The sequence below is a fragment of the Spea bombifrons genome, chromosome 1, assembly GCF_027358695.1.
Source record: "Spea bombifrons isolate aSpeBom1 chromosome 1, aSpeBom1.2.pri, whole genome shotgun sequence".
Taxonomy (NCBI): domain Eukaryota; kingdom Metazoa; phylum Chordata; class Amphibia; order Anura; family Pelobatidae; genus Spea; species Spea bombifrons.
Window position 1 is genome coordinate 65,649,745 of NC_071087.1, and position 17,821 is coordinate 65,667,565.

General features: G+C 39.6%; 1 protein-coding gene across 1 annotated transcript in view; it reads right to left on the reverse strand.

Annotated features, from left to right (window-relative positions):
• The window catches only part of LOC128493243 (uncharacterized), a 100,248-nt gene that overhangs the window by 55,497 nt on the left and 26,930 nt on the right, over nt 1-17,821 (reverse strand). Inside the window, exon 2 of the mRNA XM_053465728.1 lies at nt 13,604-14,910. Within this exon, the coding sequence (XP_053321703.1) occupies nt 13,604-14,803 (1,200 nt within the window). The 5' untranslated portion in view covers nt 14,804-14,910. The remainder of the gene's footprint in view (nt 1-13,603; nt 14,911-17,821) is intronic.

Below are 17,821 nucleotides of genomic sequence, written 5' to 3' on the forward strand. Positions count from 1 at the left end.
CTTAAACTTGTTATTATCAACTTGCACATACCATTAAAGGCCATTCACCTGGTATACAACTGTAATCTATGTGAGTGTGTAATATCACTTTAAAGAGTACATTTCCAAAGAGTACATTTTCAATGAAATCCTTCCCTGTGCAACTATAGCTCGTGTGTTCAAGGGATAATTGGAATGGCAGTTGGAAAGCTGCAGGCTTCCTACCTCTGCTTCATTTTGTTATAACAGTTGAAGTGGCCTTTATACATAGGAATAGCTTAGCATCAACTTTAGCAAACAGGGATAAGTGCTTACTCAAAACCTGTAACAACTAAGGTAATGACATGTGAAACCATTGGCTTGTTTCTAGCATTGGTATCAAGGTATAAAACATTCTATTTCAGCTCAAATCTCCTGCTTTGTACTTTGTAGGCAATAAATATTTACAGGCACACAAACATGTACACATCTACACATTTATACTTCGTGTTTAAGCACAAAAAAAAAATTGTTATATAGGAATATTATTGGAGTTCTCCTAATCATGCTTTAAGCTGCGTGTTTTTTATCTCAGAGATACTGATACAAACATATCACACCTATTGACCAGGACAGTGTGGTAATAAAACTGTATTATAGCATACTTTTGAACAAAGCGGTTTGAATTTAAATATTTATATTACTACAATAGACTACATGCCAGACTTCAGACACAAATGTTGCAGTGTTACCTCTATGACAAATAAATATTACAGAACGTTCGTTACAATATCCTTGACAGTCACACTACAGAACAATGCATATTAACGTACTGGAAGAGTATGTTAATTTCCATTCTTTATAAAGAAAAAAATGGTTACTAGAGGTAGAAGCTGTAGCTGCTCTCCTTCCCTCTGACCAGACAATTTTTGACAACAGGAGTTGACGTAGTCATTCTGCAGAATCCCCCCCATGCATTTGCAAAAGAAATGGATCATGTCAGCTATCATATGCATTAAAGTATATGACTGCTGAAAGTCCCTTTAATTTTAAACACAAAGTCTGTTGAACGTTATTTTTTTTAACAAATTCACAAAATGAAATATGTCAGAATTTATAAAGGTTCTTTCGAACAAAAATGGACAACAAAGGAAACACACATAAACTTTTCACTCCAAGACTGGTTTGAAAAGCATTAATGATTTTTGGATGTGAGTTACAACAGGGAGCGACAGAGAGATCTGTTACCATAGCAATACAATTTAATGCTCAAACAATGGGAAGCTATTAGAAACATAATACAATGTCATCAACATTTGACATTTTGTTTCTATTCTGGTTTACTAGACCAATTTCAAGTTGACTGAAGTCAACATGCTCCAAACTGGGGCACCAGCGTTGGGGCGTGTGGCTAAATGCAGGGAGTGGGTGGGGGTCAGACACTGGGCCATCTACCAAACAGCCAACTCGCAAATTCAGAGGTATGTAATTTCCCACTTGGAATTTTGGCATGCACTTGGCTGGTGACACAACAAGCCAATATTTGCTTGCCTCTGTGTCACATTTTTTCCTACCAATTATTATAGCTTGCCCTACCAACCTCTAAAAGAGGCATGTCTGTCCCTATAATCCTATCCTTACAGTATTATGTATGCTTGGAATTAATTATTTTTTCATGAGAATCCCCCTCTATACATTTGCTCTCTTTCCCTGCCCCCCAGGTATTTGCCATGCAAGAGGAGAAGAGTGTTCCATCACATGAATCTACTGCTCAGCCGTGCAAATTAGCAGGATAACAGTTAGTGTCCTTGTTTTCTAGGGGCAGTCCCCTAACAAATACAAATTTCCCTGGTTTCTATCATTTTTTTATTTTTTTGCATGAAATACTGTTAAATGTAATCACTGTAGTCATGAGGGTGCGCAGACAGAGTAGACAACTGGCTGGGATCGAGGGGAACACTCAGTCGTTGGGAAGTCCTCGGGCCACTGTCCCATACAGTGCGAGGGATCCTCCGGCAGCTGCCTCCGACAGGTCCTCTTCCTCTGATCCGGTTCCTACAAACTATAGTGGCCGTGTGCGGCCTCGCATGCAGCCGTTCCACACGCAAGGTGACCGGAAACAGACGTCCTGAATGAATTGACATCACTCCTTTCACATTTTGGCACCAAACCGGAGTTTGGCACTTTTTCTAATTCCTAGCTCTATACACTGATCAGCCATAACATTATGACCACTGACAGGTGAAGTGAATAGCACTGATAATCTTGTTATCATGGCACCTGTCAGTGGGAGGGATATATTATACAGCAAGTGGACATTTCATCCTCAAAGTTGATGTGTTAGAAGCAGGAAAAATGGGCAAGGGTGAGGATATGAGCGACCTTGACAAGGGCCAAATTGTGATGGCTAGACGACTGGGTCAGAGCATCTCCAAAACTGCATCTCCAAAAGTGGTCCAAGGAAGGAAAAACAGTAAACCGACGACAGGGTCATGGGCGGCCAAGGCTCATTGATGCACATGGGGGGCGAAAGCTGGCCAACAGATGAACTACTGTATGAGAACACATGGCACCAGGATTCATTGATGCAACTTACAGGACTTAAAGGATCTGCTTCTAACATCTTGGTCTCGGATACTACAACACACCTTCAGAGGTCTAGTGGAGTCCAAGCCTTGACGAGTCAGGGCTGTTTTGGTGGCAAAAGGGGACCTACACAATATTAGCCAGGCGGTCATAATGTTAAGGCTAAAAAAAGGCGTCAACGTGGCGGGGAACGCCCGTTTTAAAAGGGTTTAGGAGGCATTCAGCGACATCGAACACCCACACCAGGATGTGCTGTGACCACTCCCGAGACTGGTCTCAACCGCCACTGCAAGAGATTTTCGTTTGCCAGGGATGATAAATGTTTGCACGATTCCAAATCCTCCCAGTGAAATACACTGGTTTGTCCTCTCTTCAAAAATATATACCTTTGTGGGGGTATTTTGAGCTGATGGCTCACAAAACGACGTTTGAAAACTTTAAGTTTAGAAATGGGCATGTTCTATTTTGTGCCATGTAACTTCCAAAAAACATAAAAAACCCTATGCATGTTTGTTTTGTTGTTGGTTGTTTTTTTTTTAAAGGCATAAATATATGTTTATAGGTATTTTGGTCAACTGAACTGGTTGGTGGACTATTTTCATAGGAAAATAGTAGAAAAATGTTTTTTTAATATTTTCAATTTTGTAATGTATCTTTCATAGTAAATCTTGGACGATACATAAAAATTTTTTTTCAAAAGAAAGCTCTATTTGTCCTTGAAAAAGACAATATATAATTTGTGTGGGTTATGCGAAATTAAAAAGGGAAATGTATGTGAATGTCAGTGTCTAACTTCCTTGCACCAATGCAACAATATCCTTTTTAGTTCTAAACATTTTACAAACTATCATTATCATTTGCTTTATTTACAACAATTATCTTTTCATATGAATTTCCATAGTAAAGTCATTAAAACATTTTTACTTTTATTACATGTTTTCCTGATGGCTTCTCAGATCCTTATTTTGATACTTGTACTAGGTTTTCTTACAAGGGTTTTTTCAGTAGGTCGTTGACAAATGTTCATTTTTAACAAATCAAGAAATCAAGAAATCAAATCAAGAAATTGCAGAGTAAGAAATTAGCATTTTGATCAGTGTATACATAGGCAGAAACCAATTATTAACATGAAAGCTTGAATATTACTGAAAGAAATTGCCTACACCCATTATCACGACAGCTTACAAACAGTAGTTTATCATTTGTTCCAGCACGCATAATCCCGCTTTTATTTGAGATTGTAAATCTAAAGGGAAATTGAAGCACTTTACATCATTAAAAAACAGATTCAAGCATTTCATTGCTGGCAACAAACAACAGTGATCTGTTTTCCATAAACACCGTAAAGTGATAAGAAGTATTTAGGGACATAAGAGAAATTGCTTAATGCTCTCTAATCGGTGGTAACATGTGTTCTTGGTATGGGGAATATGGCTTTTCTTAATACCTTAATATGATGTGATGTTTCCAATATTCTTTTCCACCCAACCAGTTGCAGGCTTAGGATATGCATGTTATGGGGTGTGATTACTAAACTCTGAGCTTGCAGTAGAACTAAACTGTTTAAATGCATGCTTTATGAAGGGCCCACTTCAGATGGCTTTTCCTGTAGGAAGGACTGAGCTGACCATGTATAATGCATAGTTAATGTCAGGGGATTTCCTGACACTAACCCTCAATTAACAGTAAATGACACAGGGCTAACACTGGCCTTCTAAGAGAAGGTTGTTGTACTCTACACTACATGGTGATGTTCAGCCCGACTGGCCATATGGCAAAGAGGGGAAGTACTCCATGCTCACAGATCGGTTGTTGCAGTGTGGTGCCGCTGGCTTTATACGCACGGCTGCATGCTATGTGAGTGCCAGTGCCAACAATACATCCCTAGTCTGGCCCTGGGGATATTGAATGCAGTAAAACAAGAAAAAATGAAAAGGTGGTACCAGCATTCAGACTATTCATTCTATATATGTTATGCATTTGGATAACTGCATTTATGCACCACATAATCTGATGTAACCATTGCAAAGCCAGCAATAGTTCAGTTGTCCCAATCAGAAGACCAGTATTGGAGGGTATGGCTGACACCTGGCGACTGTGTACATAAGTAGGTATAACTTTACACTCAATTTGGTAGGAACCATATACTCACATATACTGACACATGTACAAACTCGTTCCACGCCTCACACACATATCTACATTCTGACTGCCTCCATAAAATGCTATAAAGGGCACAGTGCACCATTAAGTCACAGCACACCGAGACATAAGGTCTTATGCCGCTGCTCTGCAATGAGGATGTACCCAATGGAGGAGACGTTGGGGTAAATACGCCCTTGAAGTAATAATTATAAATTCAATTGTGCAAAATAAATGCATTACTCTTCTTCTGAATGCCTTTCCCAGTTTCATAAATAGCTATCAATATAAAATATCTTAATAAAGCTTTGATTCAACCACACTTGCTAAAACCAAGATCCCTTTAGCCATTTGGGAAGTGTGGCATGCGAAGGAATTCACATCAGTGTAAAATACATTCTAGTGAAGTAGTATTATAATGACCTTGTGTTACATTTGCATAGTATCTTCCTCATCCTGATAAGATAAAGCAAGGTCTTCCTCGTTTTACCTCATACCATTCCAAAATTAAAGGCACAATGTGGTGCCCCTATGCCGCTCCACCAATGAAAAAAAAGTGCTTTGTAAGTTTTGGAACTATTGCCAGCTCTTCTACAGACTCACCATTATTGCTTCTCAAGTGGGAGTTTGTTGCTTTTGGAATGGAACTGTTGTTGCTTTATTGGAAAAAATGTAGAGAATATAATATGCTCATTCTGTTCAGCAGCCTGCATGGGTAAATGCTTTTGACATGCCACTGCAGACAGCACACACGCAGTGTTCAGCGAGGACACGAGAAGCTAGTGACGTAGGCCATTTATTGTGGCAAATTGTTCAGGTGAACCATTTACATATTAGAACATGCACAAATCCTTTAAAATACAAAATACTTGGCGAACAACTGGCGGAAAGGAAGGATTAGGCCGCCATAATAACTCCGTTCCTTCTGAATGTCCCTGTACAGATGGGACAGTCCTTATTGTTGACCCAAATCCCCATCTCACTTTCCTCCCTGGGGTCCTTTCTTTTCTAGCAGCTTTGAATGTTTCAGAATATCACGGTGTTCTGCAGCAGTAAATGTTAGAAAAGATGACAAATTTAATGTATGATAAATATGATATATGAAATATATAAGGTGATATGATTCTTATTATTATTCAAAAGAGGAAATTATTACAACAATAGGTCAAAGTCTAAAAGAAGTTTTTTTATGTAATGTAAGAAATCTTGACTTCATTGTGATGGTGGTTGATAAGTGGAATGTTTTTTCAGCAGAAGTGGTAAAGGTTAATATATTAGGGGAACTTAAACATGGATGGTGAAGGAATGCATCTTTGTATCAATTATGAAGTATCCCTGTCATTATATTGCTGGGATGCCATCTTGTGGTTTTCTTCTTGAATTACTGTCACAAACAAATTTCAAAGACACATTTTTATCACTAAACAAAACAAAGGAAGAATTCCTTTCACCTAAACCAGCATTTTAAGGTCTAAACCCTAAGGTTAAATGAGTGCAAAACTGTAGGTTTATTTCAAAATGAATGCATAGCCTTGACCGACTAAGTTAATAGAGGGTTTACCTACAATAAAACTATTTTGTGAGATACTGTGGTAAATATTTGATACATGGGACACATATTCATTGAAACATTTTTAGTAGTATTTTGCAATATGCCAATGCTACATCAGTGACTTTTTTGACAAGGAGTTTCTATCAGAATAGGGTATAGCCATAATCTATTACAAGCAATTTTATTCTTCAAGCTGCCTCATAGTTAAATGGGAGTTGCTTTTCTATGGCTCCTTAGTGTTCATGAAGCTGTTATTTCTCCTTGCTGTTCTGTTCTTTCTTATCTTTTATCTTGCTTTACTGGTTTCTTGGCACGCGGCCATAGTGTGACAGGCATAGTGTTTGCATAGTGTCTGCGCACAGTGCTTGCTGGATCTTGGACCACTATCCATTCAGATAAGAAAATGCTGTCATAGCCCTGTTCTGCTTTTCAAATACAGATTGCCCTATTACAATACAGATTGCGGCAAGGCTCCTCGGTGGGCGGTGCCGCTGATGTCGGTGGGTGGTACCACTGAAGGTGGGGCGTTTGCAGAAAACACCCCCATGGGCAGGGGGTGGGGCGTGTCAAGACCCCGCTCCTGCAACCCAGAGGATTCGGGTGTTGATCCTGAGAAGTGACACTTCTCCCGGAGAGTTCCCAGGCATGAATGTAATGTGACACATGGGTTTACATAAACTAGGCATTTATTAATACCTTAACTTGTTTTAAAGTTACATTTCCCACGTTAAAGTGTAAGCTGTTTATAACGTTTTCCACTTAAATATAACTATATCAAAAGTAGGAACGTTGAACTTCCACTATGATCGCAGGCAGTATTTTTGTGTTATGGTACCTGCCACTATGTTTTACATCTGATGGTTCTATTTTTGTGGACATTCAGCACAATGACACTGTCTAACATCATGGAATTATATTCTGAAATGTTGGCAGCTGTTCATATCACTGGCACAGATACAACCTCACTGGAGAATTTTACCAGATAAGGAAATCTATTTTCTACTTTATCACGTAATGAGAAAACAGCTTTTTAGTGCATATGGTAATCTATACAGTCAAAGCTATATAAAAATTTTTACAAGAACAGTCATTTTCTTGATTTCCTGTGGTTTTTTATGAGAAAGCCCAGTAACCAACAACTGGTTTTCAAAATAAGGTAAATGAACCTGATTTCGCATAACAGAGAAGGAGTCTATTTACATTTACATACCCGGGCCCAGCGGTGCCGTTCTCATGGCGAAACTGGCATGTTAATATACGGCCACCAGCTGGATATGCACTTTAGCATGTTTATCATTTTACAGTGGCTGTTCAGGGTCAGTTTTTCACCAATTGTTTCCATAACCCACAGTACATCTAGACATTTCTGACCCGCAGTACATGGCAATGGACCGCAGACCCCTGATCCCTCATTGTTTAAATCAGTGGGCCTGATTGGAATATATATGGCATTTTGCCACGTGAAGCCCTAGGCAAAACACTTGTGAGGAGCAGTCTAAGAACATTCTACAGTATTGTGGTAAACCTTTACGTTCCATGTAATATGTCAAGCAAATAAGTCATTTTAAATCGATTTAACTATTTATGAGCCTCTGAAAAAAAAGAACCATTAATGAATGGGTTTGTAAAAACTTCCTCTATTGTATTTGCGAAAGGATTTGCTACTACTAACACGGGAGAAAAAAATATTAAGAATTACAGAAAATCTGTATACTATGAAATCTCACGAATTTCATTTAAATTTAATGAGATGCAAAGAAGATATTATTACTTTCCCCAGAGAAAACTTTAACCTAGCAAAATGAGTTTCAAATCCTGGGCTGATGCATTAGAAGCATTGGTAGTAGCAATACATCTGTACACAGGGGAAGGAAGTAGACCTCGAAATAAATTGCCCTATAATTGGGTGTTAAAGTTTTTCTGCATATATTGTGATTTGTTCTTAATGGGGTACAATTATAATCAGATGAGTTCACTGACATACTTTGTCAGCACTTTCCAGGCACACGTGGCAGCTCCTATTACTCTTTTTATAGTATTAGCATTCTGTTGAAAATATACTTGATATATACTGTACATTTTACACCAATGTGCAGACTATAGTTGCAGGATATATGAGTTATTGGGGAAAGAAAAACCTCTTTGCATGTTTGGATGTCAGGTTTATAGGGAAAAATTTACTGTAAGCTCAAAGGGAAATTACAACATGCCACAAATATTACTCTTTGGATAACATCACAAATGATAATAATGACATCAAAATTACATCTCAAAAGACTATGTATCCATAATAGCAATAAAAAAAAAAAAAAAATTGAATGCTTCTCTGGGTGTTAAGTATCTTTGGTACCAGGGCTCAACAGGCCAGTTACACGTTGAGCAGGTACTCCTAGATCCCCCTTCTAAAGAATGGCATGGTAGCGAGTAGAGTACACCTGTAGAAGAACCCGTAGGCAAAGGTTTTGAAATACCATGGACACAAGCTTAGGAATTGCACCAAGGCAACCCCTTAAGCTCATCTGCTGCGCCAGAGCCCCTTTAAGTATGTGTTTTCCATTATTCTGACCCTGATCAACCCTGATCTCCACCCATTCCTCGATTAACAGAGGCATAGTTGGTCTCCAGTGTTTGGTATAAGTGATTGGGCTGTGTTGAGCAGATGAATGGTCAATGATCTTTTGTAAGATACTAATCCTCTAGGTCTATGGTGGAAAGGGACAGATCCCGGAGATGCCTGAAGCCCATCATCAGAGACCTCTTTAATTACATTAGTTATTGTGTCACAATATTGTGTCTCAGTTTGGGACACCTCCATCAGATGTGAACATATGAGGCAGAGGCCCCCAAACATCTCCAACACCAGGCATACCTGGTAGCTTATAGGTTATATGACATTTTGGTTACAGGTCTGCATTTATATTTTTTATTTTGTTTTAGAGCTGAAACAACGAATCGATAAAATCGATAATAATCGATAACGGAAATCATCGATAACGATTTCCGTTATCGATTAATCGAGTGATCGATTCGTCGTTGGAGCACTAGGCTCCTTTTACTTACCTCCGCCAGCGTTCCCCGCTTCTGCTCCACGCTCTGCAGTCTCCGCCTTCTTCAAGCTACGTGACGACGGATGTGACGCGCGTCTACTATCAAGTTGGAAGTGGAACAAGTTCGTAGCGGAGGTAAGTACTCTTTATGTCTATTGTCTGTGCGAATGTTTATGTGCGAGACTGGGTGCGCGGCAGATGTGTGTGTGTGTGTGTGTGTGTGTGTGTGTGTGTGTGTGTGCGTGTGTGCGCGCGGCAGAGTGTGTGTGTGGGTGCGCGGCAGAGTGAGTGGGGGGGTGCGCTGCACAGTGAGTGGGGGGGTGCGCTGCACAGTGAGTGGGGGGGTGCGCTGCACAGTGTGGGGGGGGTGCGCTGCACAGTGGGGGGGGGTGCGCTGCACAGTGGGGGGGGTGCGCTGCACAGTGGGGGGTCCGCGGCACAGGGGGTGGGGGGTCCGCGGCACAGGGGGTGGGGGGTCCGCGGCACAGGGGGTGGGGGGTCCGCGGCACAGGGGGTGGGGGGGCAGGGGATGCAGGGCAGGATGTGAGTGCAGGGCAGAGTGGGGCCAGGAGACTGGATGCAGGTCAGAGTGGGGGTGGGAGGGCAGGGTGGCAGACTGGGTGCAGAGCAGAGTGGGGGTTGGGATGCAGGGCAGGGTGTGAGACTGGGTGCAGAGTAGAGTGGGGGTGGGGGGGCAGGGCAGGGTGTGAGACTGGGTGCAGAGCAGAGTGGGGATGCAGGGCAGGCTGTGAGACTGGGTGCAGGGCAGGCTGTGAGACTGGGTGCAGGGCAGGCTGTGAGACTGGGTGCAGGGCAGGGCAGGGTGTGAGACTGGGTGCAGGGCAGGGTGTGAGACTGGGTGCAGGGCAGAGTGGGGATGCAGGGCAGGCTGTGAGACTGGGTGCAGGGCAGGCTGTGAGACTGGGTGCAGGGCAGAGTGGGGGTGGGGATGCAGGGCAGAGTGAGGGTGGGGGCACAGTGCAAAGGGGTGGGGGCACAATGCAAAATTCTTTTAAATAAACGAAAAATTTGCATATTGTTTTTTTTATCCGATTAATCGATTAATCGAAAAAATAATCGGCCGATTAATCGATTATTAAAATAATCGTTAGTTGCAGCCCTATTTTGTTTTATTACATTGTATGTAATATATTAGAAGTGACCACTTGGCTCTGTTGTTGTAGTACTTGTCCAAATATTATCTGAAAAGAGTAGCAAAAATTACGAAACAGTACCCGACACTCTATTTTCATTACAAAATACCAAAAAATATGTTCATGTCTATACACACTATAATAAATACCTTTTTTCAATGTTCCTGATGACTTGTCCTCTGATTTTTATAGTAATTATAAAAATGAGGCAAATTGAAAGCACTTTGAAATCAGGTCACAGAAGAACATTAATAAATGGCTTTTGTCTGAAAGCTCCCAAAATTAAACGTTGACGTTTACATGCTCCTATTGGCATTGTTTCAAAATGACAATTCTCTTTAACTGTCTAAAACGCTTAGCTTTTCTGGTCTAACTCAAAGGTTTTTCCCACAATGTAACACATCGAACAAGCAAGTATCACATGACTTTTTATGTCAAGCTTTCAAAACCTAGATCTTCTGATATAAGCACACATGAGACACAGCATTTTTTGGCTACAAAAGGGGGACCCACACAATATTAGGCAGGTGGTCATAATGTTATGGCTGATTAGTGTATCTTATAATCACTGTCCTTGCCTTTCTTTGTAAGGAATTTGCATATTTTTTCTGAATAAATTTTTTATTTCAGTTTATATTTTTTTAAACAAATGGGAAAGGAGATCAGAAGACAAGCACATCAAAAGATGTAAATACCATAAACAGTATTTTTTTACTTTTTTTCAAGCAAATTGTGCATAGTATCTGATATACTGTAGGCAAACATTTAACCCCGTAAAAGCATTTATTTAATAATGCCCTATATTGACAACTAATTTTGGTATTATTAATTATTAATGAGGAATACAATTAACTCTTGCAATGAAATTCCTCATATTGCACAAGAATCAGAGGAGTTACTTAGTTACAGAGGGAAGTAGATACCTCTTGTTTCTCTAAGTCATATTGTTATAAAACTTTTTATGTATACTACTTGTTTAGCCTTTGTACAGCACTACAGAATATGATGGCGCTATATAAAACAATACATAAGAATATAGTTAATATTAAAGGAAAAAGTGCATCTTGTTATTAGGATTGTGATCAACTTCTGTTTGTTGATATGTATACTGTCCCTTTAAGGTTGCACATGCATTATGCGTCTTATACTATGAGGGCAGAGGTTGCGATAAAACTATATGGATGCAGTAACAGGAAGTACATAAATATAGCACAGCCAAGGGTCATGGAAAATAGAGGTCATTTCTTGCTTTACAGTGATTTTACTTATAAAAAGGAAACCATAAGGTCAAATAGATGCACTTCAAATGAAGGGATACTCTAAACAGAGAAATAAATAAATAAGGTATTACCAGATTCCTCAATAATGTACAAGTAGAATTGGGCTAAAAGAAGGTATTATTGCAGTAAAAAGAAAAATAATTATCTTTAAAAACTATTAGACCACGTTAATTATATATGTATCTCACACATACATATCTCATACAGTATCCCTGATACCCCAACTATAGAAGAATACATACTTAAATAAATAGTAGTGTTCTTTTTTCTGAAACAAACAAGAAAAAAAAAACGGGACACATATCCTGCTGAGAATTTAGGGGGGAAAGGGGCAAATGCATATGAAGCGCTCTGCCATATCCCCTCCATGCAACTTGGACAACACATATTTTCAAGGGACCACACAGCTATCATTTGCCTTAAAGTGTATACTCCAACCATCATATTCATTTTAGTGCATATAATACCAGCGTGTCACCTTTGTATCAGCATTTTTTGCACGCAAAGGCTTATAGCGATTCATGACATACACTGTCCCTTTAAGGGTACATTTGCTCTTTTGGACAGACAGCACAGCGTGAGATCAGACTTTTGTTCAGTGATTCAGAGCTGAAATCATAAATCCTGGATAATATGGAGGCTTCATTACATCAGCCCTCCAGTTTCTGCTTTTGCCAAAACGTCCGAAAATCTGAATAAACTGTTTTAGTGGAATGACACATTTCCAGTCTAGTTCTACTATGCTTAGAAAATGCACAATATGTAAAGTCTTCTGATCTGTTCAGTCGTTGCAGTACGATTTTGTGCAATGCATCAATTTCAATATGAGACCTTCTGAAATACTTGTAGCGAGATACAAGTATGATGACTATTTAAGGCTTTCCTCATTCCTCCATGTACAACAGTCTTGTATTTCCAGCTTTCTACAGACTGTTGCTGTAGTTGAAATAATCCTTTTAGTTGTAGAAGTGGTCATGTATCTCCCTTTCATCATTGTATCAAAATAACAAACCATAGCGAATCTCTATAATTATTGCAAAAGCAGTACACCCACTTTTAAAATGTTATGACAAGCAGCATAACTGAATGGGCAGCCCTTCTCTTGGTCTAGAGAGGCAGTTGGGAGATATGTCTTTAGCAGCTTCCTACTTGTTTGCATATGCACACATCATATCAATGTAACGGCTGGCATGGAGCTGGAGAGGCACAGAGACTGACGCAGATCCCCCCACTATATATTAGGAACAAACTAAGAGCACACTTGCCCCTGTATGCCTGCACAACCCTTGTAATTTGTGTAGTTTCATCAATTGACCAAAACAATCCCCTTGTAAGTGGTGTCATAGGTGGTCACATTATAGTACCTACGATTTTATTCCTTGTATTTTATTTAATTACACTGGCATAATAAGCATCATCTGAAAGCTGTGACCAATAATTGAAAAACCAGACATCTAAGTTTTTGAGTCATTTCCATACATCCAGTGGTTAATCTTCCTCTTAATGGATTAACATTCATTGCGCGTCTGCCACCCACTCAAGACATTGGGTAGTGTATTAAAAACAGCAAAATCTTCACACTGTTTCATTCTAATTTAACATCACATACACTATTGATATTAACTGGGAATTAATTAGCCCCATACATAATTTGACATGAATCCCCCGCATTTACCCTACACATCATCTCCCAACTTTCCAATTAATATGTATATATAACTTTACTTAAAGTTTAATTTGGGGGGGGGAGCAAATGATAAAACATTTGTTAATATGTTTTTTTTCTTTTAACTTTGATTATCCTCATGTACCTATATCCGTGATGCAATTTAATTTCAAGGATTAAGCAATGTGAGCAACATTCAGATTTAGGTAAAGCCTTACCTTTTGCAGCTTGACAGGGCTGGCAGTGGTTACAGTCATAGCATAGCTAGTAGCCAGTAGCTGTCCCTCGGTTCTGCCGGTGTATCCTGTTAATCTGGATGATTTTTCTACCACGGCATCACGGAATGTTTTCCGCTCTGGACTTTTCAGAAGGAGAGGTGTTTTCACCACAGTGGGCTTACACACTTCTACTTTCCACCAGACCCTCTCCTCCTTTATACCTGACTGGTGATCCATGGCATTCCAACTACTTGAAACATAACGGTGACAGGAGGACGGAGAAGAATTAGTACACGAAATAACTTTACTTGGCTCTGGGGCAGCTTTGTGGTTGTCATCCGCAACTTCTTCTTTCAGTTTTTTACCCATGTCGTAGAGGAGGGGCTTATCAGTGGATTTGACAAGTGGCACAACATACGCACAGGCAGCACTAGGGTATCCCTTTTTGCAATTGTTTAAATGTGAGAATGCAGTATCGGTAGGGAGGAGCGCAGAGCTTGTCTGTGTCGCAATGTCACTACAGGGAGGCTGTGTGTTTCTCTGATAACAACTTGGATTTTTCTTCACATATTTTCCCCTTGAAGCCCTTAAATCACAGCAAGATGGTTGTAGACGTTCTGTCCCAGGGTTACACCATCCATCCACAGGATAAGCTTGTCTATCTATGTTACATATACTTGGTTGGGACTTTGAGCCTCCACAGGCGGACTGAGTGTATCCTCTCTCTATATAAGCTGCATCCTTTTTGGCATGATTGCCTGCTTGTCTTGTGAAGTCACCACACTTGGGTTGTGTACCTTGTGTCCCAGCACACGTTCTTGTTTCACACGGTTGTGACGTTATGTTGCCACAGGCAAACCGTGCATTTCCTCTGCCAGGATAAGCTGTTCCCTGGTTGTTATATGCTCCTGTATGTCTAATAAAGTTGCAGCAGATAGGCTGTGTTTTTTCATTCCCAAGAATAGCAGGCCCTTTTGTATAATATGCCCCAGATTGTGGCTTCAAGTTGCTGCACACAGGCTGCGTGTCTTCTCTTCCAGGGGAATCTGGCCTCTGTGTGTCACATGCTGCTCTACTCACAGCAAATAAAGTTCTTGGCTCTGCCAAACTGTACGCCTTCTGCGAACGCTCAGCACATTTGCTTGGTGACTGCAGCTGGATGAAGAGGAAGGAAGTTTTCATCTGTTTTAGATCTGCCATTTCCTCAGCTTGAATTTGTCAAAACTCAGTTATATATCCAGTTGTGGAAAGATATTTGTTCATCTTGAGGGGCATCCTGAAAACTTCATCTTCTGCTCAATGCACACCTGGAATGGGAGTTAAGTTAAAAAGTTTATTAATATTGCATATTTCTCCTTTTCTTTTTTTTACGTTAGCATGAATTAATTTTGTATATTTCATATGACCCTACATTTAGAACAGGCATATTAGTATTTATATACTACTCTGAGTGTGGACAGGTTGAATCAGTTTCACATGTACAGGTGGCAGGCACCACTCAATAGGGCAAGCTACACTATATGACCTAAAGTATGGTACACCCCTACTAATTATTGAGTTTAGGTGATTCATCCACACCCATTGCTAAGAGGTGTATAAAAACAAGCATATACACATGCTATCATCATAGACAAATATTCAAAGTAGATTGGGCCATACTGAAGAGTTCAGTGACTTTAAACATAGTGCTGTCATAGGATGCCATCTTTGCCACAAGTCAGTTTGCAAAATTTCTTACCTGCTAGACCTGCCCCATTCCACTGTGAGCAGGAGCAACAACAGCTCCGGCAGGAAGGGGTAGACTACACTTACAGACCTGCTCTGGAGTGCTGATGCACGTAACACTTATCAATCACCTGTCTATAGTAGCATCCCTCACAACATAATTCCAAACAGCGCTGTAAGTGAGGAGTTTATTGAAATGGCTTACCTTTTCCAAACAGCTACACACAAGCCAAAGATCACTATGTACAATGCCAAGCGTCAACTAGACTCTATAGCAGTGTTAATGTTCTCTGTAGTGATGAATCACACTTCACTATCTGGAAGTATGATAATGAATACCTACCTGCAGAACACCACCTAATGGAATGCATAGCTCCCACTGTAAAGTTTGGTGGGGGAGGGATAATAGACTGGGGTTGTTTTTCATGGTTTGGAGTAGGCCCCTTATTTCCAGTGAAGAATAATGTAACTGCTTTAGTATACAAATATATTTTAGACAATTGTATACTTCCAACTTTGTGGCACCAGATTGGATAAGGTCTTTCTTCTGTTCTAGCATGACTGTGCTACTGCACACAAAGCAAGGTCCATAAAGACATGGTTTGATGAGTTTGGTTTGGACAGAGCCCTGAATTTAACCCCAAAGAACATGATTTGTATGAATTGGAATGCTGATTGTGAGCCAGGCATTCGTGTCTAACATTAGTTCCTGACCTCACAAATGCTCTTTTGGCTTAATGGGCACAAAATATTGTGGAAACAATTCACAGAAGAGTGGAGACTATTATAGCTGCAAAGGAGGTGTCAACTCCATATTAAAGCCCATGGTTTTGGAATGGGATGTCCATGTTTAGGTGCCACATACTGTTATTCCCATCATTATTATTAGTACAACTTAATATAAAGTCTTTTACCCCATAATTTTGCTTTTGAAATGTCCCTGCTGGTCAGTCTATTAATTGCCATGGTAGAAGCATCACTTACAAAACATTTTTACACATAACCACACTATTTTTTAGACCAAAGAATTTGGTTTATGTATATGTTTTAGCAGGACCAGTCCTAGACCAAAGAGAACCACAGTGAAGGAGCCTCTTTGTTGCAGTACGTCAAAGCACTCCATATGTCAGTGCCTACCTGTTCAGGCATGGTGTCAACATCTGCATATAGTATCTGCCAGAAGATACTATTATATTGACAACATTACATTGACTGTAGTTGCAACATAAACATAGATGAAAGACAGAGACTGGAAAAGTTCATGAAGTGTATATTATATATTATGTGTATGAAGCAACTCTGACAATTTTCTGTTTTTACTGTTGTTTGAAGTTGTATGTGTAACAAAAGCCGTTTGGGTTTTTGGCTCTTAAGACTTCCTCTTATTTTACTTTTTGATTAATTCTGCCCTGTCCTTAATCCATGTATATATGCAAGATTATTTAATTCAAATAATTTTTTTTTAGTTTTTAAGAGATCACCCACAAATATAAGCAGAAAAATATTACCAAAACAACTTTAAAGGGGAACCCCATCAAACAAATATTAATGTACTAGTATGAGATAAAAAGTTTCAGATGTACTGCATAGTCTGACTAATGAAAATCTATGCAAGACAGAATTTCTTTGTACAAGCAGAACTTCTTTACAACTGTCATAAAGAATCAGCTCAGAGTATTGTTTGAGCAGTGAAAATCAAAAGGCAAAATATCACATGACTGACAACAATGGGAGCCTCCAGGTCTGCAGACTAAGTTAAGCAAAGAAGAGCAAAATTAGATAAAACCATTTTGTATCATCAAACTCCACAATTTTGCAAATTAATCATCATTAGACATGTGAAAGTGTTGTTTTTTCTTTACAATCGTTGTCAGAAAAGGCCAATGGCAATGGGCCAAGGTCAGTGCAACAAAGACCAGTAACATACTGTCATACACAAAAACATAATTTTTCCATGGATGAAAAGCATAAATAACGGTATCATATGTTCATTTTGTGTTTATTTTTTTCTATTGCAGCTTTTCCTTTTCACTATCATTTTAAGAAGCTTATTGTATGTACAAGATCAAAACTGTCTGGTATGGAATTTTGTGCTGTACAATCTAAAACATGACAAAGCAATAATCATCCAACAAGTACTAAGTTTTATGCAAAAGTGACTCCAGAAATATCTTAACTACATTTAGAATGAACGTTTCAGCTTTTAGTATTACTACTGAAAATCAGGTAGCTGATTGCCTGAATCAAGTTACCAATTACAAATGCAGGACACTTAAATGGAGGGCATTTTTTCCAGTAAGCAATAATTGCACTGTATTTCATTGTAGGCTTCCTGTAGACTTTATTTTCAGGACTTAATATGACCAAGCTTCTCACTAGGTTCGCTTTTAACCATAACCTCCACTTTGTGTAGTTGTTCTTTACAGATAGCGCTTTGTGGCCTGATGCTTTAATCCTATACTTTCCCTTGGGAAGCAGGTCACTGTCCCTCTA